The following is a 25270-nucleotide window of genomic DNA, read 5'->3' on the forward strand; positions in this document are numbered from 1 at the left end:
ACAACAATATTAAAAACAATATTCAAATATTATCCTAGCTCCACCAATGACTGAATAAAAACAAAAAATAAATAAATATAAAACCAATATAAAAATAAATATGATTAAAAACGATTTTAAAGGGTAAAGCCAATTAAAAACTAATAATGCATCAGTTTAAGAAAGTACACCATAAATCAGTTGTCTGGTGGAGAGTGTCGTGTACGTCATTGAAATAGAAATATACACGCGCATCTCGGAATAGGAATATTTGTCACTGTAAAAACAATTAGTGTATCCGTCCATCCCTTTCCTACCGCTTGTCCCTTATTAGTGTAAGAATGGACCGTACGTTGTTGACTTTGTGGACGTGGCGGTTTTGGGCCAATCCAATCACCGATGAAGCGAAGTGGACCAATGAGCGGGCGACATCGCACCGGCGTCCACGGCCTCCTATTGGCCAGTTGGCGACAGGGGAACCGGAAGCATAAGGTTGTGTTTCCGGGAGGCGGGTCCAACGCCACATCGACCAACTTCTCCCAAGACGTCGGTAAGTACACTTGGAAAATGTCGCCCTGAGGCACCAAACTTGTTAGCTCTGCAATGTTTGGTGTCGGAATACAACAATGTAGGAAGCTATTGAAAGCGTCACATAGACTTAAGTCGATGTTTAAAATGCTTGGAACGTGACGCTATTGTAACCTTTCTAATGTCGCGCCTAACGTTGGACTTAAGGAAATTAACCGTTGCTCTTAACACCTAATTCACTAAGTCTAAGATGTGTTGCCTTTACTACATTTTGTCTTTCTATATTGGACATTTTTCGCAAATACTTTGTGCTTTGAAATGTCTTTGTAATTTATACTCACCCAACGTCAAGATGCAAGCTGGCTTCCTGAGCTTTTAAGTGTATGTTAATAATGTAATTACTATAGGAACACATGTAACAACATGGACAATTCCAATATTGTTGTCAGTATTTCTACAAGACAACTTCAATAGTGTTGTCTAATTCCAATATTGTTGTCAGTATTTCTACAAGACAACTTCAATAGTGTTGTCTAATTCCAATATTGTTGTCAGTATTTCTACGAGACAAGTTCAATAGTGTCTAATTCCAATATTGTTGTCAGTATTTCTACAAGACAAGTTCAATAGTGTCTAATTCCAATATTGTTGTCAGTATTTCTACAAGACAAGTTCAATAGTGTCTAATTCCAATATTGTTGTCAGTATTTCTACAAGACAACTTCAATAGTGTTGTCTAATTCCAATATTGTTGTCAGTATTTCTACGAGACAACTTCAATAGTGTTGTCTAATTCCAATATTGTTAGTATTTCTACAAGACAACTTCAATAGTGTTGTGTAATTCCAATATTGTTGTCAGTATTTCTACAAGACAACTTCAATAGTATTGTCTAATTCCAATATTGTTGTCAGTATTTCTGCAAGACAACTTCAATAGTGTTGTCTAATTCCAATATTGTTGTCAGTATTTCTGCAAGACAAGTTCAATAGTGTCTAATTCCAATATTGTTGTCAGTATTTCTACAAGACAACTTCAATAGTGTTGTCTAATTCCAATATTGTTGTTAGTATTTCTGCAAGACAACTTCAATAGTGTCTAATTCCAATATTGTTGTCAGTATTTCTACAAGACAACTTCAATAGTGTCTAATTCCAATATTGTTGTCAGTATTTCTACAAGACAACTTCAATAGTGTTGTCTAATTCCAATATTGTTGTCAGTATTTCTACAAGACAACTTCAATAGTGTTGTCTAATTCCAATATTGTTGTCAGTATTTCTGCAAGACAACTTCAATAGTGTCTAATTCCAATATTGTTGTCAGTATTTCTACAAGACAACTTCAATAGTGTTGTCTAATTCCAATATTGTTGTTAGTATTTCTGCAAGACAACTTCAATAGTGTCTAATTCCAATATTGTTGTCAGTATTTCTACAAGACAACTTCAATAGTGTTGGCTAATTCCAATATTGTTGTATTTCTACAAGACAACTTCAATAGTGTCTAATTCCAATATTGTTGTCAGTATTTCTACAAGACAACTTCAATAGTGTTGTCTAATTCCAATATTGTTAGTATTTCTGCAAGACAACTTCAATAATGTTGTCTAATTCCAATATTGTTGTTAGTATTTCTACAAGACAACTTCAATAGTGTCTAATTCCAATATTGTTGTCCGTATTTCTACAAGACAACTTCAATAGTGTTGTCTAATTCCAATATTGTTGTCAGTATTTCTACAAGACAACTTCAATAGTGTTGTCTAATTCCAATATTGTTGTCAGTATTTCTACAAGACAAGTTCAATAGTGTTGTCTAATTCCAATATTGTGGTCAGTATTTCTACAAGACAACTTCAATAGTGTTGTCTAATTCCAATATTATTTGTATTTCTACAAGACAACTTCAATAGTGTTGTCTAATTCCAATATTGTTTGTATTTCTACAAGACAACTTCAATAGTGTTGTCTAATTCCAATATTGTTTGTATTTCTACAAGACAACTTCAATAGTGTCTAATTCCAATATTGTTGTCAGTATTTCTACAAGACAAGTTCAATAGTGTCTAATTCCAATATTGTTGTCAGTATTTCTGCAAGACAAGTTCAATAGTGTCTAATTCCAATATTGTTGTCAGTATTTCTACAAGACAACTTCAATAGTGTTGTCTAATTCCAATATTGTTGTTAGTATTTCTACAAGACAACTTCAATAGTGTTGTCTAATTCCAATATTGTTTGTATTTCTACAAGACAACTTCAATAGTGTTGTCTAATTCCAATATTGTTTGTATTTCTACAAGACAACTTCAATAGTGTCTAATTCCAATATTGTTGTCAGTATTTCTGCAAGACAACTTCAATAGTGTCTAATTCCAATATTGTTGTCAGTATTTCTACAAGACAACTTCAATAGTGTTGTCTAATTCCAATATTGTTGTTAGTATTTCTACAAGACAACTTCAATAGTGTTGTCTAATTCCAATATTGTTGTCAGTATTTCTACAAGACAACTTCAATAGTGTCTAATTCCAATATTGTTGTCAGTATTTCTACAAGACAACTTCAATAGTGTTGTCTAATTCCAATATTGTTTGTATTTCTACAAGACAACTTCAATAGTGTATAATTCCAATATTGTTGTCAGTATTTCTACAAGACAAGTTCAATAGTGTCTAATTCCAATATTGTTGGTATTTCTACAAGACAACTTCAATAGTGTTGTCTAATTCCAATATTGTTTGTATTTCTACAAGACAACTTCAATAGTGTCTAATTCCAATATTGTTGTCAGTATTTCTACAAGACAAGTTCAATAGTGTCTAATTCCAATATTGTTGTCAGTATTTCTGCAAGACAAGTTCAATAGTGTCTAATTCCAATATTGTTGTCAGTATTTCTACAAGACAACTTCAATAGTGTTGTCTAATTCCAATATTGTTGTTAGTATTTCTACAAGACAACTTCAATAGTGTTGTCTAATTCCAATATTGTTTGTATTTCTACAAGACAACTTCAATAGTGTTGTCTAATTCCAATATTGTTTGTATTTCTACAAGACAACTTCAATAGTGTCTAATTCCAATATTGTTGTCAGTATTTCTGCAAGACAACTTCAATAGTGTCTAATTCCAATATTGTTGTCAGTATTTCTACAAGACAACTTCAATAGTGTTGTCTAATTCCAATATTGTTGTTAGTATTTCTACAAGACAACTTCAATAGTGTTGTCTAATTCCAATATTGTTGTCAGTATTTCTACAAGACAACTTCAATAGTGTCTAATTCCAATATTGTTGTCAGTATTTCTACAAGACAACTTCAATAGTGTTGTCTAATTCCAATATTGTTTGTATTTCTACAAGACAACTTCAATAGTGTATAATTCCAATATTGTTGTCAGTATTTCTACAAGACAAGTTCAATAGTGTCTAATTCCAATATTGTTGTCAGTATTTCTGCAAGACAAGTTCAATAGTGTCTAATTCCAATATTGTTGTCAGTATTTCTACAAGACAACTTCAATAGTGTTGTCTAATTCCAATATTGTTGTTAGTATTTCTACAAGACAACTTCAATAGTGTTGTCTAATTCCAATATTGTTTGTATTTCTACAAGACAACTTCAATAGTGTTGTCTAATTCCAATATTTTTTGTATTTCTACAAGACAACTTCAATAGTGTCTAATTCCAATATTGTTGTCAGTATTTCTACAAGACAAGTTCAATAGTGTCTAATTCCAATATTGTTGTCAGTATTTCTGCAAGACAACTTCAATAGTGTCTAATTCCAATATTGTTGTCAGTATTTCTACAAGACAACTTCAATAGTGTTGTCTAATTCCAATATTGTTGTTAGTATTTCTACAAGACAACTTCAATAGTGTTGTCTAATTCCAATATTGTTGTTAGTATTTCTACAAGACAACTTCAATAGTGTCTAATTCCAATATTGTATTTCTACAAGACAACTTCAATAGTGTCTAATTCCAATATTGTAGTCAGTATTTCTACAAGACAACTTCAATAGTGTTGTCTAATTCCAATATTGTTGTCAGTATTTCTACAAGACAACTTCAATAGTGTTGTCCAATTCCAATATTGTTGTCAGTATTTCTACAAGACAACTTCAATAGTGTCTAATTCCAATATTGTTGTCAGTATTTCTACAAGACAACTTCAATAGTGTTGTCTAATTCCAATATTGTTGTCAGTATATCTACAAGACAACTTCAATAGTGTCTAATTCCAATATTGTTCTCAGTATTTCTACAAGACAACTTCAATAGTGTTGTCTAATTCCAATATTGTTGTCAGTATTTCTACAAGACAACTTCAATAGTGTCTAATTCCAATATTGTTGTCAGTATTTCTACAAGACAACTTCAATAGTGTTGTCTAATTCCAATATTGTTGTCAGTATATCTACAAGACAACTTCAATAGTGTCTAATTCCAATATTGTTCTCAGTATTTCTACAAGACAACTTCAATAGTGTTGTCTAATTCCAATATTGTTGTCAGTATTTCTACAAGACAACTTCAATAGTGTTGTCTAATTCCAATATTGTTGTTAGTATTTCTACAAGACAACTTCAGTAGTGTTGTCAGTATTTATTTGGATTTAATTTAATTTAGATGAGTTTATTTCAAAGGGGACAATGCAAGTTCATAAAAACACATGACTACACATGGTTAAAAAAAAGGCAGAATTAGGCTAGTTTTCATCTGTAGTCGCCTGGCCATGATGTAAAAAAGGCAGTAAAATTACAATTTCAAAGAAAGCGAGAGAAAAAGAGAAAAAAAAACACACAATACATACACTATATGATCAAAAATAAAATACAACATAACGTTTATCTTAGCATCGAAACAGATCTTTTAGTGCCGACAGCTGTAGGCGTTGATAAGCCACATTTAAAAAATGTTTGTGAAGGCCTTATAAGTTGTGAGCAGTTTAAACTCCTCAGGTACTGAGTTTCACACATTTGCGCTCCTTACTGACCAGGCCCACTTACTGAAAGTGCTCCTGCGCAGAGGAATATAACAGTCACCTCTGACAGAGCCTTGAGTGACACGCTCACGACTGTTCCTTTGGCTGATGAACTCTGCCAGAGGATCTGGAGCAAATTCATGCAGGACTTTATAGCTCACTTTTAAGTCTGCAAATGTGTGAAATACTGTCCCAGGTTAAAATACTGTATTTGTTTTTAGAATGGCACAGTGCTGATAGTGCCTAGGTTTTTTTAATCCATAACCTTAATTGCTTGTTTGTACAAGATTTGCAATGGGTTTTTTTGGGAACTCTGACCAGCCTGAGACCAGCTGGTAAGGCTTCAGTAGTGTTGTCAGTATTTCTACAAAACAATTTCAGTAGTGTTGTCAGTATTTCTACAAGAAGTGTCTGAAAATCATCGAATGCAAATACAATTTTGCAGCTTCAGTTGACATTTCATTTCGAATTGCACGAAAATTTGCGAGATTAAACTTGATTATTTTACATCAGTGTTTTTCAACCATATCTGAGCCAAGGCACATTTTTTTCATTGAAAAAATCCGGAGGCACACCACCAGCAGAAAACATTAAAAAAATGAAGCTCAGTAGCCGATATTGACAAGAAAAGGTCGTTCTCGCAATTGTTGGATATAAATGAAACTATAACCAAGCATGCATCACTATTAGGGTTGGGTATCGTTTGAAATTGAACGATTCCGATTCCGATTCCTGTCAATTCTCGATTCCGAATTCTTTTAAGAGGCAGGGTCAAAAAAAAGTTTAGGATATTTTAAATGAGCTAGCTAACCTACAGTCTTTCTGAATGAAATAGTCTGACATTCTCCATCAATTTGAATTCTATTAACTTTTTATGAACTTTACTATAAATTCCTCACAGGGCTGTTTTCAACTAGAATATAAATATCAAATCTATGAACTTGAATATAAATATTATAAATTATGAATACATTTTCCCAGGGGTACACTTTCCTCAAGAGAGCTTTATTTTTGAAAACCTCATGAAAACACATTTACACACACACAAGTGTATGATGCTGCAGGAAACCTCATGAAAACACATTTAGACATAAGTGTATGATGCTGCAGGAAACCTCATGAAAACACATTTACACATAAGTGTATGATGCTGCAGGAAACCTCATGAAAACGCATTTACACAAGTGTATGATGCTGCAGGAAACCTCATGAAAACACATTTACACATAAGTGTATGATGCTGCAGGAAACCTCATGAAAACACATTTACACACAAGTGTATGATGCTGCAGGAAACCTCATGAAAACACATTTACACATAAGTGTATGATGCTGCAGGAAACCTCATGAAAACACATTTACACATAAGTGTATGATGCTGCAGGAAACCTCATGAAAACACATTTACACACAAGTGTATGATGCTGCAGGAAACCTCATGAAAACACATTTACACATAAGTGTATGATGCTGCAGGAAACCTCATGAAAACACATTTACACATAAGTGTATGATGCTGCAGGAAACCTCATGAAAACACATTTACACATAAGTGTATGATGCTGCAGGAAACCTCATGAAAACACATTTACACACACAAGTGTATGATGCTGCAGGTACTTAAAAATGTTACCGTGCTCCCACTGATGGGCTAACCTGGTGCAGAAAAGCAAATAAACAATAAGAAACAACTTGCAAAACCCAGTCCAGATTAGCAGCAGGTACAGTATAAAATCAGAGACAGTTCTTGTTTAGGAAAATGACCATATCCGCCTTCTCAGGCAGGATGCGGGAGCGTTCTGGACAGATAGTGTCTCCTGCTGTGGAAAATACACGTTCGCTGGGTGTGGAAGAAGCTTGAACGCATAAATAGGAGAAAGCTAGATCTGACAGCAAAGGATAAGTCTTTTGTTGGTTCCACCGGACCACCACCATGCAGCAGGGTCGTCAGACATAAGTATCGGTGGAACGTCCTGGTACATCTGCAGCTCTCTCTCCACTCGTTTCTTGATGGACATGGAGCTCTGTTATTTTGCGGTTATTTCATTTTTTTTTATAAAGTAAAGCCACACTTTCGACCGCCGACGCCCGCTATCCATGCTTGAGCTTGACTGACTCGCTCGGCTATGCTAACACTTCCGGCGGTGGGCGCTTCTTCGTTGGTGTTCAGCGGCTTCTTCTTCCGGTTCGGCGGACATATTTTTTTCCGGTCGGCTGACTGGGTATCGAAAATAGGAATCGAAATTTAAACTTTTGAACGATTCCGGGAGAATCGGAAAGTTAGTCCCGGTTCCAATCGATACTCGATACCCAACCCTAATCACTATAGCTCTTGTCTCAAATTAGGTGTACTGTCACGACCTGTCACATCAAGCCCTGACTTATTTAGAGTTTTTTGCTGTTTTCCTGTGTGTAGTGTTTTAGTTCTTGACTAGCGCTCCTATTTTGGTGGCTTTTCCTCATTTGTTGGTATTTTCCTGTAGCAGTTTCATGTCTTCCTTGAACGCTATTCCCTGCACCTGCTTTGTTTTCGCAGTCAAGACTATTTAAGTTGCGCAGACGCTATCCTTCTTAGTGTGGACATTGTTGATTGTCATGTACGGATGTACTTTGTGGACGCCGTCTGCTCCACACGCTGTAAGTCTTTGCTGTCGTCCAGCATTCTGTTTTTGTTTACTTTTCAGCCAGTTCAGTTTTATTGATCTATACAAACCATGTTCCTGACATCTACAAAGCAATGATCTACCTGCTGCCACCTACTGATATGGAAGAGTATTATACGGTTACTCTGCCGAGCTCTAGACAGCACAGACACTCAACAACGGCACATTTGCGGATTATAATTACTGGTTTGCAAAAAATATTTTCAACCCAATAAAGTGAAATTACATAATCTCCCACGGCACACCAGACTGTATCTCACGGCACACTAGTGTACCGCGCGCGGCACAGTGGTTGAAAAACACTGTTTTACACAATTTGCCAATATGGGCTTTGAAAGAAAGTGCAGAATCTATTATTAACCCAAAATATTTATATTGGCTGACAATTTGTATTCTTTCTCCATTAATATGTATGTCGGAGTCAGATGATACTTTTTGTGTTTTAGTTACATACATGCCTACAGTTTTATACAAGTGTTGTCAGTATTTATACAAAATCATTGGGTCATTAGTTGCTAGTAACGGTTTATAGTACATCCTTACAGTAGCTACAAGCTAAGGGATTGCATCATGCACGAAACTGGAAAAAATGAGCTCACAAATCAGCACACTTGCCATGTTTCGTCACCATGCCGCCAACCAACATCTGCCAATTCTCTAGGGTCTGCGTACATGAGCAAGATGGAGCTGCGGCCATTCCTCATGTGCTTTGCTCTCTGCGTGGTTTACGCCACAAGCAAGCCCACGGAGAAGAAGGATCGCATTCACCACGACGAGCCCCTCAGCAACCGAGAGCACGACGACGCAGAGAGCTTCGACTACGACCATGAGGCCTTTCTGGGACAAGAGGACGCCAAGACCTTTGACCAGCTCACCCCGGAGGAGAGCAAGGAGCGACTTGGGTAAGCGTACTTTGAAATTAATTTCAGGTTTATACATCTAGAAAGTAATTCAGAATCTGCAGGTTAGTTGCTGAGTGATGCTGCCACTAAACAGAGATTCTAGTCAATCTGATTAGATGCTTAAGGCGATAATGACATGGCATCTGGTACCCGTTTGAAGAAAAGTCTTGTGTCTTCAAACCAAATTGTTTGGCCTAAAAAAAGTAGGGATGTAGCGGTATCAAAATCTTCACAATAATGCTGTGACGCCTGACGGTATCAAACAAAAACTTGGGGATTGTAGTTTTTTCCTGGCACTTTTACTTTGGTGCGTCAGAAAATAAATGACATCTCCTCTGCGCAGCGCGGGGCCGCAATGTTGAGGCGTGGAGTGCCGTAAAGGGGAGAGCAAAAGGAAGCAGGAAGTGACGTGTGTTCCACCTTGTAGTAGATAAGAGGAATAGTTGTTTTTTAAATAAATTTCCAACTTTTTGAGTTATGTTGCCAACAAGCAAACCCCGGCCAAAATATAACCTCTATGGCGCAGGTAATAAAGCGTGCCATGTACCAAAGCTACTTGATAAGCTACCATCACCCGCAAAAGATCAAACTAAACGTCAATCTGTAAGGTATTTACAATATTAAAAGTTAAAATGTGAGTTAACTTTTCTGAGAAACTGCATTTTCCAAACTCGTATAAAAATGTCCACTGTGTTTTTCAACCACTGTGCTGCGGCACACTAGTGTGCCGTGAGATACAGTCTGGTGTGCCGTGGGAGATTATCTAATTTCACCTATTTGGGTTAAAAATATTTTTTGCAAACCAGTAATTATAATCTGCAAATAATGTGTTGTTGTTGAGTGTCTGTGCTGTCGGCAGACTTACCACGTTATACTATTAGATGTCGGAAACAGCGGGAGGCAGAGTGCAGGTAAAAAGGTGTCTAATGCTTAAACCAAAAATTAAAAAAAGGTGAGTGTCCCTAAGAAAAGGCATTGAAGCTTAGGGAAGGCTATGCAGAATGAAACTAAAACTGAACTGGCTACAAAGTAAACAAAAACAGAATGCTGGACGACAGCAAAGACTTACTGCGGAGCAAAGACAGCGTCCACAATGTACATCCGAACACGACATGACAATCAACAATGTCCACACAAAGAAAGATAAAAACAACTGAAATATTCTTGATTGCTAAAACAAAGCAGGTGTGGGATGGGGAACAGCGGTCAAGGAAGACATGAAACTGAAGAGAAGAGAAAAAGCCACCAAAATAGGAGCGCAAGACAAGAAGTAAAACACTACACACAGGAAAACAGCAAAAGTCCAAATAAGTCAGGGTGTGATGTGACAGGTGGTGACAGTACACCTACTTTGAGACAAGAGCTATATTGATGCTTTAAAGTCATATCCAACAATTGCGACAACGACTTTTTATTGTCAATATCAGCTGCTGAGTTTCGGTTTTTAATGATTTCTGCTGGTGGTGTGCCTCCACATTTTTTCAATGAAGAAAATGTGCTTTGGCTCAAAAAAGGTTGAAAAACACTGCTGTAGAGGACACTGCTTCTCAGAAAGTAAACACTGAGGTACAGTGAATTTTCCCACACAATTATTTGTACTTAAAAATACATGTTTGTAGTAATAAATATGATTTGAACACTTTAGCATTATGTTTGTGTTTAATTACAGCAAGTGTGTTTATCCTAAACTTTTCTGCCACTACATTTTACACACTATCTCATTTTCAAGTCTTTTTTGTTTGCACCACAATAATATTGTACCGTGAGATTTTAATATTGTTATATCCATAAAGAAAAGGTACCACCATTATACTACAAACCCTGTTTCCATATGAGTTGGGAAATTGTGTTAGATGTAAATATAAACGGAATACAATGATTTGCAAATCCTTTTCAACCCATATTCAGTTGAATATGCTACAAAGACAACATATTTGATGTTCAAACTGATAAACTTTTTTTTTTGGGCAAATAATCATTAACTTTAGAATTTGATGCCAGCAACACATGACAAAGAAGTTGGGAAAGGTGGCAATAAATACTGATAAAGTTGAGGAATGCTCATCAAACACTTATTTGGAACATCCCACAGGTGAACAGGCAAATTGGGAACAGGTGGGTGCCATGATTGGGTATAAAAGTAGATTCCATGAAATGCTCATTCACAAACAAGGATGGGGCGAAGGTCACCACTTTGTCAACAAATGCCTGAGCAAATTGTTGAACAGTTTAAGAAAAACCTTTCTCAAGCAGCTATTGCAAGGAATTTAGGGATTTCACCATCTACGCTCCGTAATATCATCAAAGGGTTCAGAGAATCTGGAGAAATCACTGCACGTAAGCAGCTAAGCCCGTGACCTTCCATCCCTCAGGCTGTACTGCATCAACAAGCGACATCAGTATGTAAAGGATATCACCACATGGGCTCAGCAACACTTCAGAAACCCACTGTCAGTAACTACAGTTGGTCGCTACATCTGTAAGTGCAAGTTAAAACTCTCCTATGCAAGGCGAAAACCGTTTATCAACAACACCCAGAAACGCCGTCGGCCTCGCTGGGCCTGAGCTCATTTAAGATGGACTGATGCAAAGTGGAAAAGTGTTCTGTGGTCTGATGAGTCCACATTTCAAATTGTTTTTGGAAACTGTGGACGTCGTGTCCTCCAGACCAAAGAGGAAAAGAACCATCCGGATTGTTATAGGCGCAAAGTGTAAAAGCCAGCATGTGTGATGGTATGGGGGTGTATTAGTTCCCAAGACATGGGTAACTTACACATCTGTGAAGGCACCATTAATGCTGAAAGGTACATACAGCTTTTGGAGCAACATATGTTGCCATCCAAGCAACGTTACCATGGACGCCCCTGCTTATTTCAGCAAGACAATGCCAAGCCACGTGTTACATCAACGTGGCTTCATAGTAAAAGAGTGCGGGTACTAGACTGGCCTGCCTGTAGTCCAGACCTGTCTCCCAATGAAAATGTGTGGCGCATTATGAAGCCTAAAATAGCACGAGGGAGACCCCCGGACTGTTGAACAACTTAAGCTGTACATCAAGCCACCTGAGAAGCTTCAAAAATGTGTCTCCTCAGTTCCCAAACCTTTACTGAGTGTTGTCAAAAAGGAAAGGCCATGTAACACAGTGGTGAACATGCCCTTTCCCAACTACTTTGGCACGTGTTGCAGCCATGAAATTCTAAGTTAATTATTATTTGCAAAAAAAAAATAAAGTTTATGAGTTTGAACATCAAATATGTTGTCTTTGTAGTGCATTCAATTGAATATGGGTTGAAAAGGATTTGCAAATCATTGTATTGCGTTTATATTTACATCTAACACAATTTCCCAACTCCTATGGAAACGGGGTTTGTACATGATGTCCTTTGACTGCATTGCAGCCTGTCATGAAACCATGTCACCTCTTAAGAACAGATTGCGCACACAAGATGAATATCTCACATGGCAGAAAGAACAACAAATGAGGTTCTGTTTTATTTCTATGTTAGTTTAACATGACTCATTCAGCTAGGACACGAAAAACGGGTATTACTAGTACTTGGTCAGCCAGGGTACCGAGCATGCCAAGTGGGTGACCGACACAACTGCTGTGGAGGCTTGGGCCGTTGGCAAAGGAAGCTATGGAAGAAACCATGACATTTAACTCACACTCTCGACAGTTGATTTTGTTATTTTTTAACTGTGAACCCACAAAAGACGGTGGATGTTTCCATCATATCCATCACGCAAGTGTTGCTAGAGCTGTGCTAGATTAGATTATATTGTATTCATATAAATGCACAAAACTGCAACAATAACAACTTTTCGACTCTCAAACAACTCCTCTTTGTCTCAAGGTGCTACTACACATTAGAACAGTATGCAATAATTTACGTAACTTTTGTCTACATCAGGAGTGCCCATTACGTCGCTCGCGAACTACCAGTCTATGGTGGAGGGTGTGTCAGTCCATCGCCAGCCAGGCATTACAAAAACAAACCTAAAAATGAGCGATCATCAATCTTCACCAAGACGTCACCTGATTGACATTCACGGCACCCGAGGGTCTTGTGAGATGATGCTGGCTGCTGCCAGATCATTATTAAGAAAAAATGACCGACAGGAAGGCGAAAATCACTTTTTATTTCAACAGACTCTCGCGCCGTACCTGCCGTCAGAACTCTAAAGACCGACTGCACAGTTCCTGTTGTCACAATAAAAGCGCTGCTTCATCTTGCCTGCGCTAACAAAATAAAAGTCTCAGAAAGCTGGCGTGCACAAGCTAGCAAACTGCGGAGTTTGCCGCCAATGTATTTCTTGTAAAGTGTATAAAAAGGAGTATGGACGCTGGACAAATAACAGTGTTTCCCACACATTCATTTATTTGTGGCGGTCCGCCACGAAAGAATTACGTCCGCCACAAATAAATAAATAAAAATTGTTTTATTTTTTTTTGTCCTGTCCAGCTTCTCAGGCAAATCATATAGTTGATGTAGATGCCCATATAGGCTGTTCAGATTTACTTGACAAAAGAGAAGTGTAAATAAATGATAAATGGGTTATACTTGTATAGCGCTTTTCTACCTTCAAGGTACTCAAAGCGCTTTGACAGTATTTCCACATTTACCCATTCACACACACATTCACACACTGATGGCGGGAGCTGCCATGCAAGGCGCTAACCAGCAGCCATCAGAGGCAAAGGGTGAAGTGTCTTGCCCAAGGACACAACGGACGTGACTAGGAAGGTAGAAGGTGGGGATTGAACCCCAGTAACCAGCAACACTCCGATTGCTGGCACAGCCACTCTACCAACTTCGCCACGCCGTCCCTCTAAGTGTAGGATACTTCTCTTGTTGCCTTATTTGTATTTGACCACTACTGTTTTCTGTTTATTTGTTACTGACTGTGACAGGACACCTCTGCCTCTGTTTCACTTTATGTTGCTGGTAAATAATATGGTTGTAGTAGTAGGCTAAAGTTAAATTATTTAGTATGCACTAATTAAAGGGGCAGAGCTTTAAGAGACATTTTAGCTTTTATATTTTATAACATATATTTTTTGTAAGAACCACAATTAATAAATATATTCAGTGAATAACTTATTGTTCAAATCTGTACATAAATATGTACATAAAGTGTTGTAGTTATATTGTAAAATGGATGGATGGATGGATGGACGTTTAAAACAAAACTTATTATTAATTAGTAAGTATACATTTTTTGAGCCTTTTTAGAGAAAATCATATCATTGTAGTAAATTATGCAAATTACTCGATGATGTCATGGTGACCACGCCCATAGTCACGCCCCCACCGCCACAGGTATCTTGGCAGTTTATGGGAAACACTGATCACTACTGTATGATTCCAATCAATGCAAATCATCACAATCAGGTCATACACCAACTTATATTCTTGTCTTCATGAAAGAAAGGAATGTTAAACATGCTTGTATTATCATTAAACACCTTTAACTTGTTAACAAAAACCTCTCTTTCATAAATAAATCAATATAAATGATATATAAGAATGAGGTAGATCCCCTCCACTTGGTACATTGAAAAGTAGCTCGCCTGCAGAAAATGTGTGAGGACCCCTGGTCTGCATCATGCTCTTTAACAAAAGAAATCATCTATAAAAATTATACAGTGTTTACAATGTTATGCAATCATAATATGTAATAATAATGCAAGTAACCATTTAAAAGGATATAAACTTGTATTCCTTTGTACTGTAGAATCGCTTACCATTGTACTGTTTTTGTAAGATAAATGACTTTGTTATCCTAATTAAATAAACACAAATAGATTACCTATATAAATATTGAACATCTTAAAGTTCTTTTTTTCCCAGTTAGAAAAACTAGGTTGTCTTTTTGCTTTTGCCATCGCGTGATCACGGCATTTATCGCTCGTTCGTCCGTGTTTTGGAGCGAATGTTTTCCATCTAATTTGAAGCTGAAATATTACCACAACTGGACATTTGGCTTTGTAATCATATTTCCCCCGTAATTGTTGTCACGGTGCTCTGTTTGTGCTTGTGTGTGTGGGCTGGGGGCCCGCTGAGATAAAGATTGTGAATGACTGAAAAGAGGGCTCACTGCCTTCAGTTAATTTTACTTTTTTTTTCCTTGTCTGAAGCGAGGAAGTAACTCGGGCTTTTGATTGATTGATTGATTGATTGAGACTTTTATTAGTAGGTTTCACAGTGAAGTACATATTCCGTTCAATTGACCACTAAATGGTAACACCCGAATAAGTTTTTCAACTTGTTTAAGTCGGGGTCCACTTAAATTGATTCATGATACAGATATATACTATCATATATACTATCATCATAATACAGTCATCACATAAGATAATCACATTGAATTATTTACATTATTTACAATCAGGGGTGTGGAGGGGGGGGGGGGTATGGACATCAAGTAGTGGAGAGAGAGAGAGAGAGAGAGAGAGAGAGAGAGAGAGAGAAAGATCAGAAGGCATAAGAAAAAGAAAAAGTATCTGCATTTGATTGTTTACATTTGATTATTAGCAATCCGGGGAGGGTGTTAGTTTAGGGTTGTAGCTGCCTGGAGGTGAACTTTTATTGCGGTTTTGAAGGAGGATAGAGATGCCCTTTCTTTTATACCTCAACAAATCTGATTGGCGAACCAGTCTGTCACTCAAATGACGGCGGAGATTAAAAACAAAACAAAAAACTCAGCGTCTTGCAGTTCTGTAATCGCACTAAATAAAACCTCCATGTCGATTGATGGTGCAGTCCTAGTCTGCACTCTACTTTAGAGTTCCCTTGTTCTTCCTGCAGCATGCTGGTGGAGCGCATAGATGAAGATAAAGATGGTTTTGTGACTGTGGAGGAGATGAAGAACTGGATCAAACATTCACAGAAGAGGTGGATCTACGAGGATGTGGACCGGCAGTGGAAGAGTCACGACCTCAATGGCGACAACGTGGTGTCGTGGGAGGAGTACAAGAACGCCACATACGGATACATTCTCGGTAAGACCATCGAGGCACGCAAAAGTCTGCAGAACACCGCTGACGCTCACTCATTTGTCCTCAGATGACCCCGAGCCCGATGACGGCTTCAGCTACAGACAGATGATGTCTCGTGACGAGAGGAGATTCAAGATGGCCGACCAGGACAACGACCTGACGGCCAACAAAGAGGAGTTCACTGCCTTCCTTCACCCCGAGGAGTACGATCACATGAAAGACATCGTGGTGCTGGTGAGCGATAACTCTGCCTCCTCAAATAAGTGGTGAGGATTCACGTTAACTCTGTCCTGCATGCAGGAAACTATGGAGGACATTGACAAGAATGGAGATGGTTTAATTGACCTCGACGAGTACATTGGTAAGTGGCCATTTACATAAAGTCGTTATCAACAGAAAATGAATAGCCTGGAAACAGATGAAGAAGTGAACATTATGGAAATTACTTTGTATTGTAGTTTCTAGTGTTGCACAATATAGAGCATTTTAAATATATACATTGAGTTTGAGTTTATTTGGAACATGCATGCATACAACATGATGCATCACAATTTCCAGTTCTCTGTTCAACATGTTCGAAAAGGAGTAGGAAGAAGCAGAGCTTATTTAATTCTACCCTTTTCCTTTTACATAACAGTTGCTAAAACTTCTGTTCACTTCCTGTTCTCAATTTATTCACAATATACTCCATAAGTAATCACAATAAAAATAAATAAATAATACTCGGTGAAGTAAGTTATATTTCATATTATAAGATGTGTAAGATTATCTTGAAAATGAATGGATGGATGAAATAAATGCAGAATGTTTATCATGGTTCTTCTTCTTTGTACTTTGTAAACACTTTGAGTGTGAAGAGTTTCTTGAAGTGGATCATATTAGTACATTGTTTGATTTCTTTGCTTAATCCAGGGGTGTCCAAACTTTTTCCACTGAGGGCCACACACGGAAAAATTAAAGCATGTGGGGGCCATTTTGATATTTTTCATTTTCAAACCATAACCAAACCTCAGTTGTTGATAAATGGCTTTGGCTTTGCATAGTAGAGTTTTAACTTGCACTTACAGATGTAGCGACCAACTGTAGTTACTGACAGTGGTTTTCTGAACTGTTCCCGAGCCCATGTGGTGATATCCTTTACACACTGATGTCGCTTTTTGATGCTGTACCGCCTGAGGGATGGAAGGTCTTGAATATCATGGCTTACGTGCAGTGATTTCTCCAGATCCTCTGAACCTTTTGATATTACAGAGCGTAGATGGTGAAATCCCTAAATTCCTTGCAATAGCTGGTTGAGAAATGTTGTTCTTAAACAATTTGCTCAGGCATTTGTTGACAAAGTGGTGACCCTCGCCCCGTCCTTGTTTGTGAATGACTGAGCATTTCGTGGAAGCTGCTTTTATACCCAATCATGGCACCCACCTGTTCCCAATTAGCCTGTTCACCTGTGGGATGTTCCAAATAAGTGTTTGATGAGCATTCCTAAACTTTATCACTCTTTTTTTGCCACTTGTGCCAGCTTTTTTTAAACATGTTGCAGGCAGGAAATTCCAAATGAGCAAATATTTGCAAAAAATAACAGTTTCTCAGTGTGAACATGAAATATCTTGTCTTTGCAGTCTATTTAATTGAATATACACTACCGTTCAAAAGTTTGGGGTCACCCAAACAATTTTGTGGAATAGCCTTCATTTTTAAGAACAAGAATATACTGTCGAGTTTCAAATGAAAGTTCTCTTTTTCTGGCCATTTTGAGCGTTTAATTGACCCCACAAATGGGATGCTCCAGAAACTCAATCTGCTGAAAGGAAGGTCAGTTTAGTAGCTTTTGTAACGAGCGAAACTGTTTTCAGATGTGTGAACATGATTGCACAAGGGTTTTCTAATCATCAATTAGCCTTCTGAGCCAATGAGCAAACACATTGTACCATTAGAACACTGGAGTGATAGTTGCTGGAAATGGGCCTCTATACTCCTATGTAGATATTGCACCAAAAACCAGACATTTGCAGCTAGAATAGTCATTTACCACATTAGCAATGTATAGAGTGTATTTCTTTAAAGTTAAGACTAGTTTAAAGTTATCTTCATTGAAAAGTACAGCGCTTTTCCTTCAAAAATAAGGACATTTCAATGTGACCCCAAACTTTTGAACGGTAGTTAGTGTATGTTGAAAAGGATTTGCAAATCATTGAATTCTCTTTTTATTGACCATTTACACAACGTGACAACTTCACTGCTTTTGGCTTTTGTAAGTGTAAATGTTCCAACTTTGTAAGCATGCAAACAATGACTACATCCTGGTCCTCCTCCCTGTGGCCGCAGGTGACATGTACAACCAGGACAGCGCTGGCACAGAACCTGAGTGGGTGAAGACGGAGAGGGAGCAGTTCAGTGAGTTCAGGGACAAAAACAAGGACGGCAAGATGGACAAGGAGGAGACCAGAGACTGGATCTTGCCCAACGACTACGACCACGCAGAGGCGGAGGCCAAGCACCTGGTCTACGAGTCTGACGCTGACAAAGTAAGTTCAAGCGATGACATTTCAGCAGAGCACCATCGATCTAACTCCACCCTCCTCTTGACCCTCCTCTTGATCTAACTCCACCCTCCTCTTGATCTAACTCCACCCTCCTCTTGACCCTCCTCTTGATCTAACTCCACCCTCCTCTTGATCTAACTCCACCCTCCTCTTGATCCAACTCCACCCTCCTCTTGGTTGAACTCCACCCTTCTCTTGATCTAACTCCACCTCTTCTTGGTCAAACTCCACCCTCCTCTTGGTCAAACTCCACCCTCCTCTTGGTCGAACTCCACCCTCCTCTTGGTCGAACTCCACCCTCCTCTTGATCTAACTCCACCCTCCTCTTGGTCTAACTCCACCCTCCTCTTGATGTAACTCCACCCTCCTCTTGACCCTCCTCTTGATGTAACTCCACCCTCCTCTTGATTTAACTCCACCCTCCTCTTGGTCGAAATCCACCCTCCTCTTGGTTGAACTCCACCCTCCTCTTGGTTGAACTCCACCCTTCTTGATCTAACTCCACCCTCCTCTTGATCTAACTCCACCCTCCTCTTGGTCTAACTCCACCCTCCTCTTGGTCGAACTCCACCCTCCTCTTGGTTGAACTCCACCCTCCTCTTGATCTATCTCCACCCTCCTCTTGATCGAACTCCACCCTCCTCTTGATCTAACTCCACCCTCCTCTTGATGTAACTCTACCCTCCTCTTGGTCTAACTCCACCCTCCTCTTGATCTAACTCCACCCTCCTCTTGATCTAACTCCACCCTCCTCTTGGTCTAACTCCACCCTCCTCTTGGTCGAACTCCACCCTCCTCTTGGTTGAACTCCACCCTCCTCTTGATCTATCTCCACCCTCCTCTTGATCGAACTCCACCCTCCTCTTGATCTAACTCCACCCTCCTCTTGATGTAACTCTACCCTCCTCTTGGTCTAACTCCACCCTCCTCTTGATCTAACTCCACCCTCCTCTTGATCTAACTCCACCCTCCTCTTGACCCTCCTCTTGATCTAACTCCACCCTCCTCTTGAACCTCCTCTTGATGTAACTCTACCCTCCTCTTGATCTAACTCCACCCTCCTCTTGATTCAACTCCACCCTACTCTTGATGTAACTCTACCCTCCTCTTGGTCTAACTCCACCCTCCTCTTGACCCTCCTCTTGATCTAACTCCACCCTCCTCTTGAACCTCCTCTTGATCTAACTCCACCCTCCTCTTGAACCTCCTCTTGATGTAACTCTACCCTCCTCTTGATCTAAGTCCACCCTCCTCTTGATCTAACTCCACCCTACTCTTGATGTAACTCTACCCTCCTCTTGGTCTAACTCCACCCTCCTCTTGAACCTCCTCTTGATGTAACTCTACCCTCCTCTTGATCTAACTCCCTCCTCTTGACCCTCCTCTTGATCTAACTCCACCCTCCTCTTGAACTAACTCCACCCTACTCTTGATGTAACTCTACCCTCCTCTTGGTCTAACTCCACCCTCATCTTGATGTAACTCCACCCTCCTCTTGATGTAACTCCACCCTCCTCTTGATGTAACTCTACCCTCCTCTTGATCTAACTCCACCCTCCTCTTGACCCTCCTCTTGATGTAACTCCACCCTCCTCTTGATGTAACTCCACCCTGCTCTTGATGTAACTCCACCCTCCTCTTGCAGGACGGCCAGCTGACAAGGAGTGAGATCGTGGACAAGTATGATCTGTTTGTGGGCAGCCAGGCTACAGACTTTGGAGAAGCCCTCACTCGACATGATGAGTTCTAAGACATTGGACTGTTCTCTCCCCAGACACCATGATGAGGTCATTAACACCATGATGAGGTCATTAACACCATGATGAGGTCATTAACGCTGTGGACAGACAATAATTGATGTGAGGTGTCCCACAAAAGAGGTGCTAATGCTGGTTCCTGGTGCACACCACCATGTGTCGGGTGTCAGACTAAAAAAATCAAAATATCACCAATGAGAAAGTTAAAGGTAGAGCATGCAGAATTGTTTGGTTTCTTTTTTGCACTGGACAATATTTCCCTGCCCAAAGAATTAGTGTGATCTCATCCAAAGTGAAAGTTCGATGTTTGGTCCAAGGGCTGAATGCTCAGTAAGATGAGGATTGGAGATGTAGGAAGACCTACATGATGCTCTGTGCTGTCTCATCACCTCATGTTCTATGTACACATATTTATATACACACCTTTGTTTTGGATGTGTGTGCCCTGCAAAATTCACTCAAGGAAGCCTTTCTCCATCACACTTCTCCTTTAAATTTGTCTTTGCTAAGCTTGTATTTTCTCTAACACCATTTAGAACCACTGTCGATCATGTTTTATTATATTGTATAATGCACATTGAGTTTTTTTTGTGTGTTTTTGTTTTTTTTACCCGCTCACTTCAGAAAGGCAGCATTTCACTCGAGACTTAACTGTAAATATGTTTGTCTGCAAACTGAGCTGACGATCAGGTCAAGTTTTTGTGATCAAGAACATCTTTAAAAAAAATAATAAAATTAGGGTAAAAATACCTCCTGTCTTCTTTTGCTCTGATTTGTTCTTGATCATAATTTCAATCAATCAATGTTTACTTATATAGCCCTAAATCACCAGTGTCTCAAAAGGGCTGCACAAGCCACAACGACATCCTGGGCTCAGATCCCACATCAGGGCAAGGAAAAACTCAACCCAATGGGACAATGAGAAACCTTGGAGGGGACCACGGATGTGGGGAGAGGGGTGGAAGATAATACCCAGATTATTTACCAAGTCGCCTTGTGCAATTGTTTGGTTGTCAAATGTTAAGGTGGTATTATTAAATAGGTGTATAATTGTTTGGTTGTCACATGTTAAGGTGGTATTATTAAATAGGTGTATAATTGTTTGGTTGTCACATGTTAAGTTGGTATTATTAAATAGGTGTATAATTGTTTGGTTGTCACATGTTAAGGTGGTATTATTAAATAGGTGTATAATTGTTTGGTTGTCACATGTTAAGTTGGTATTATTAAATAGGTGTGTAATTGTTGTCAAATGTTAAGGTGGTATTATTAGATAGGTGTGTAATTGTTGTCACATGTTAAGGTGGTATTATTAAATAGGTGTATAATTGTTTGGTTGTCAAATGTTAAGGTGGTATTATTAAACAGGTGTGTAATTGTTTGGTTGTCACATGTTAAGGTGGTATTATTAAATAGGTGTGTAATTGTTGTCACATGTTAAGGTGGTATTATTAAATAGGTGTATAATTATTTGGTTGTCACATGTTAAGGTGGTATTATTAAATAGGTGTATAATTGTTTGGTTGTCACATGTTAAGGTGGTATTATTAAATAGGTGTATAATTGGTTGTCACATGTTAAGGTGGTATTATTAAATAGGTGTATAATTGTTTGGTTGTCACATGTTAAGGTGGTATTAAATAGGTGTGTAATTGTTTGGTTGTCACATGTTAAGGTGGTATTATTAAATAGGTGTATAATTGTTTGGTTGTCACATGTTAAGGTGGTATTAAATAGGTGTGTAATTGTTGTCACATGTTAAGGTGGTATTATTAAATAGGTGTATAATTGTTTGGTTGTCACATGTTAAGGTGGTATTATTAAATAGGTGTATAATTGTTTGGTTGTCACATGTTAAGGTGGTATTAAATAGGTGTGTAATTGTTGTCACATGTTAAGGTGGTATTATTAAATAGGTATGTAATTGTTTGGTTGTCACATGTTAAGGTGGTATTATTAAATAGGTATGTAATTGTTTGGTTGTCACATGTTAAGGTGGTATTATTAAATAGGTGTGTAATTGTTGTCACATGTTAAAGTGGTATTATTAAATAGGTGTGTAATTGTTGTCACATGTTAAGGTGGTATTATTAAATAGGTGTATAATTATTTGGTTGTCACATGTTAAGGTGGTATTATTAAATAGGTGTATAATTGTTTGGTTGTCACATGTTAAGGTGGTATTATTAAATAGGTGTATAATTGTTTGGTTGTCACATGTTAAGGTGGTATTATTAAATAGGTGTATAATTGTTTGGTTGTCACATGTTAAGGTGGTATTAAATAGGTGTGTAATTGTTGTCACATGTTAAGGTGGTATTATTAAATAGGTATGTAATTGTTTGGTTGTCACATGTTAAGGTGGTATTATTAAATAGGTGTGTAATTGTTGTCACATGTTAAAGTGGTATTATTAAATAGGTGTGTAATTGTTGTCACATGTTAAGGTGGTATTATTAAATGGGTGTATAATTATTTGGTTGTCACATGTTAAGGTGGTATTATTAAATAGGTGTATAATTGTTTGGTTGTCACATGTTAAGGTGGTATTATTAAATAGGTGTATAATTGTTTGGTTGTCACATGTTAAGGTGGTATTAAATAGGTGTGTAATTGTTTGGTTGTCACATGTTAAGGTGGTATTATTAAATAGGTGTATAATTGTTTGGTTGTCACATGTTAAGGTGGTATTAAATAGGTGTGTAATTGTTGTCACATGTTAAGGTGGTATTATTAAATAGGTATGTAATTGTTTGGTTGTCACATGTTAAGGTGGTATTATTAAATAGGCGTGTAATTGTTGTCACATGTTAAAGTGGTATTATTAAATAGGTGTGTAATTGTTGTCACATGTTAAGGTGGTATTATTTAATAGGTGTGTAATTGTTGTCACATGTTAAGGTGGTATTATTAAATAGGTGTGTAATTGTTTGGTTGTCACATGTTAAGGTGGTATTATTAAATAGGTGTATAATTGTTTGGTTGTCACATGTTAAGGTGGTATTATTAAATAGGTGTGTAATTGTTTGGTTGTCACATGTTAAGGTGGTATTATTAAATAGGTGTGTAATTGTTGTCACGTGTTAAGGTTGTATTATTAAATAGGTGTATAATTGTTTGGTTGTCACATGTTAAGGTGGTATTATTAAATAGGTGTATAATTGTTGTCACATGTTAAGGTGGTATTATTAAATAGGTGTATAATTGTTGTCACATGTTAAGGTGGTATTATTAAATAGGTGTATAATTGTTGTCACATGTTAAGGTGGTATTATTAAATAGGTGTATAATTGTTGTCACATGTTAAGGTGGTATTATTAAATAGGTGTATAATTGTTGTCACATGTTAAGGTGGTATTATTAAATAGGTGTATAATTGTTGTCACATGTTAAGGTGGTATTATTAAATAGGCGTGTAATTGTTGTCACATGTTAAGGTGGTATTATTAAATAGGTGTGTAATTGTTGTCACATGTTAAGGTGGTATTATTAAATAGGTGTATAATTGTTGTCACATGTTAAGGTGGTATTATTAAATAGGTGTCGGTGTCTAGCAGGACCGATAATCAGCATTTCCGTTTTCTTAGCGTTGGTAGCGGACGTCCATTGTTTAATTTGATTAAGACACGCCTCCAGCTGACTACAATCCGGTGTGTTGGTCAGCTTTAGGGACATGTAAAGTTTTGTCAGCGTTTATTTATTCCTAAAGGACCGTTTTTAGCAAGACGTGTTAGGAGTAAAGCGGTGCGCATGACGTCAGTTGCCAGCCAGCCATTGAAAAACACAACTAAAAATGAGCGATCATCAATCTTCACCAAGACGTCAGTTTGGTCACTTGATTGACATTCACGGCAGCCGAGGGTCTTGTGAGATGACGCTGGCTGCTGACACGTCATTATTAAGGAAAAGCGACTGACAGGAAGGTGAGAAATAACTTTTTATTTCAACAGACTCTCGTACCGAATCTGCTGTCAAAAGCCTAAAGACCGACCGCACAGTTCCTGTCTTCACAATAAAAGCGCTGCTCCATCCTGCCTGCGCTGACAAAATAAGAGTCTCAGAAAGCTAGCGTGCACAAGCTAGCAAGCTACGGAGTTTGCCGCCGATGTATTTCTTGTAAAGTGAATAAACAGGAGAATGGAAGCTGGACAAATAAGATGCTTAAAGCAAGCACTTTCATGTGGTGTTGGACAGAAAGGAGGACTTTATTTCTCCTCCATTTGAAAATGTGGACGTTATCATCACTTCTGTCTGATTCCTATCAATGCAAGTCATCACAATCATACCAACTTATATTCCTGTCTCACCTTAGTGGACTCACCTTAGTGGACTCTCCTTAGTGGACTGTCCTTAGTGGACTCACCTTAGTGGACTCACCTTAGTGGACTCTCCTTAGTGGACTCTCCTTAGTGGACTTTCCTTAGTGGACTCTCCTTAGTGGACTCACCTTAGTGGACCGTCCTTAGTGGACTCTCCTTAGTGGACTCACCTTAGTGTACTGTCCTTAGTGGACTTTCCTTAGTGGACTCACCTTAGTGGACTCACCTTAGTGTACTGTCCTTAGTGGACTTTCCTTAGTGGACTCACCTTAGTGGACTCACCTTAGTGTACTGTCCTTAGTGGACTTTCCTTAGTGGACTGTCCTTAGTGGACTCTCCTTAGTGGACTCACCTTAGTGTACTGTCCTTAGTGGACTTTCCTTAGTGGACTGTCCTTAGTGGACTCTCCTTAGTGGACTTTCCTTAGTGGACTCACCTTAGTGTACTGTCCTTAGTGGACTTTCCTTAGTGGACTGTCCTTAGTGGACTCTCCTTAGTGCAGGGGTCCCCAACCACTGGGCCGCGGCCCGGTACCGGTCCGCGGACCGATTGGTACCGGGCCGCACAAGAAATTAATTATTTTTT

General features: G+C 38.4%; 1 protein-coding gene across 1 annotated transcript; it reads left to right on the top strand.

Annotated features, from left to right (window-relative positions):
- Positions 1-408: 408 nt before the first annotated feature.
- On the top strand, positions 409-21116 carry calub (calumenin b). Its single transcript, XM_062061193.1, has 7 exons — positions 409-529; positions 8826-9066; positions 15876-16069; positions 16134-16300; positions 16367-16427; positions 18392-18591; positions 20255-21116. Exons 2-7 carry the CDS (start codon positions 8837-8839, stop codon positions 20357-20359), a joined length of 957 nt encoding a protein of 318 aa, XP_061917177.1. The 5' UTR covers positions 409-529; positions 8826-8836; the 3' UTR covers positions 20360-21116.
- Positions 21117-25270: the final 4154 nt, after the last annotated feature.

Source organism: Entelurus aequoreus, linkage group LG10 (genome assembly GCF_033978785.1).
Source record: "Entelurus aequoreus isolate RoL-2023_Sb linkage group LG10, RoL_Eaeq_v1.1, whole genome shotgun sequence".
NCBI classification, from domain to species: domain Eukaryota; kingdom Metazoa; phylum Chordata; class Actinopteri; order Syngnathiformes; family Syngnathidae; genus Entelurus; species Entelurus aequoreus.

Coding starts and splice junctions, on each gene's coding strand:
- calub (XM_062061193.1), top strand. CDS start 8,837: ATGAGCAAGATGGAGCTGCGGCCATTCCTCATGTGCTTTGCTCTCTGC. Junction 16,301..16,366: donor TGAAAGACATCGTGGTGCTG/GTGAGCGATAAC, acceptor TCCTGCATGCAG/GAAACTATGGAGGACATTGA. Junction 18,592..20,254: donor ACGAGTCTGACGCTGACAAA/GTAAGTTCAAGC, acceptor CTCCTCTTGCAG/GACGGCCAGCTGACAAGGAG.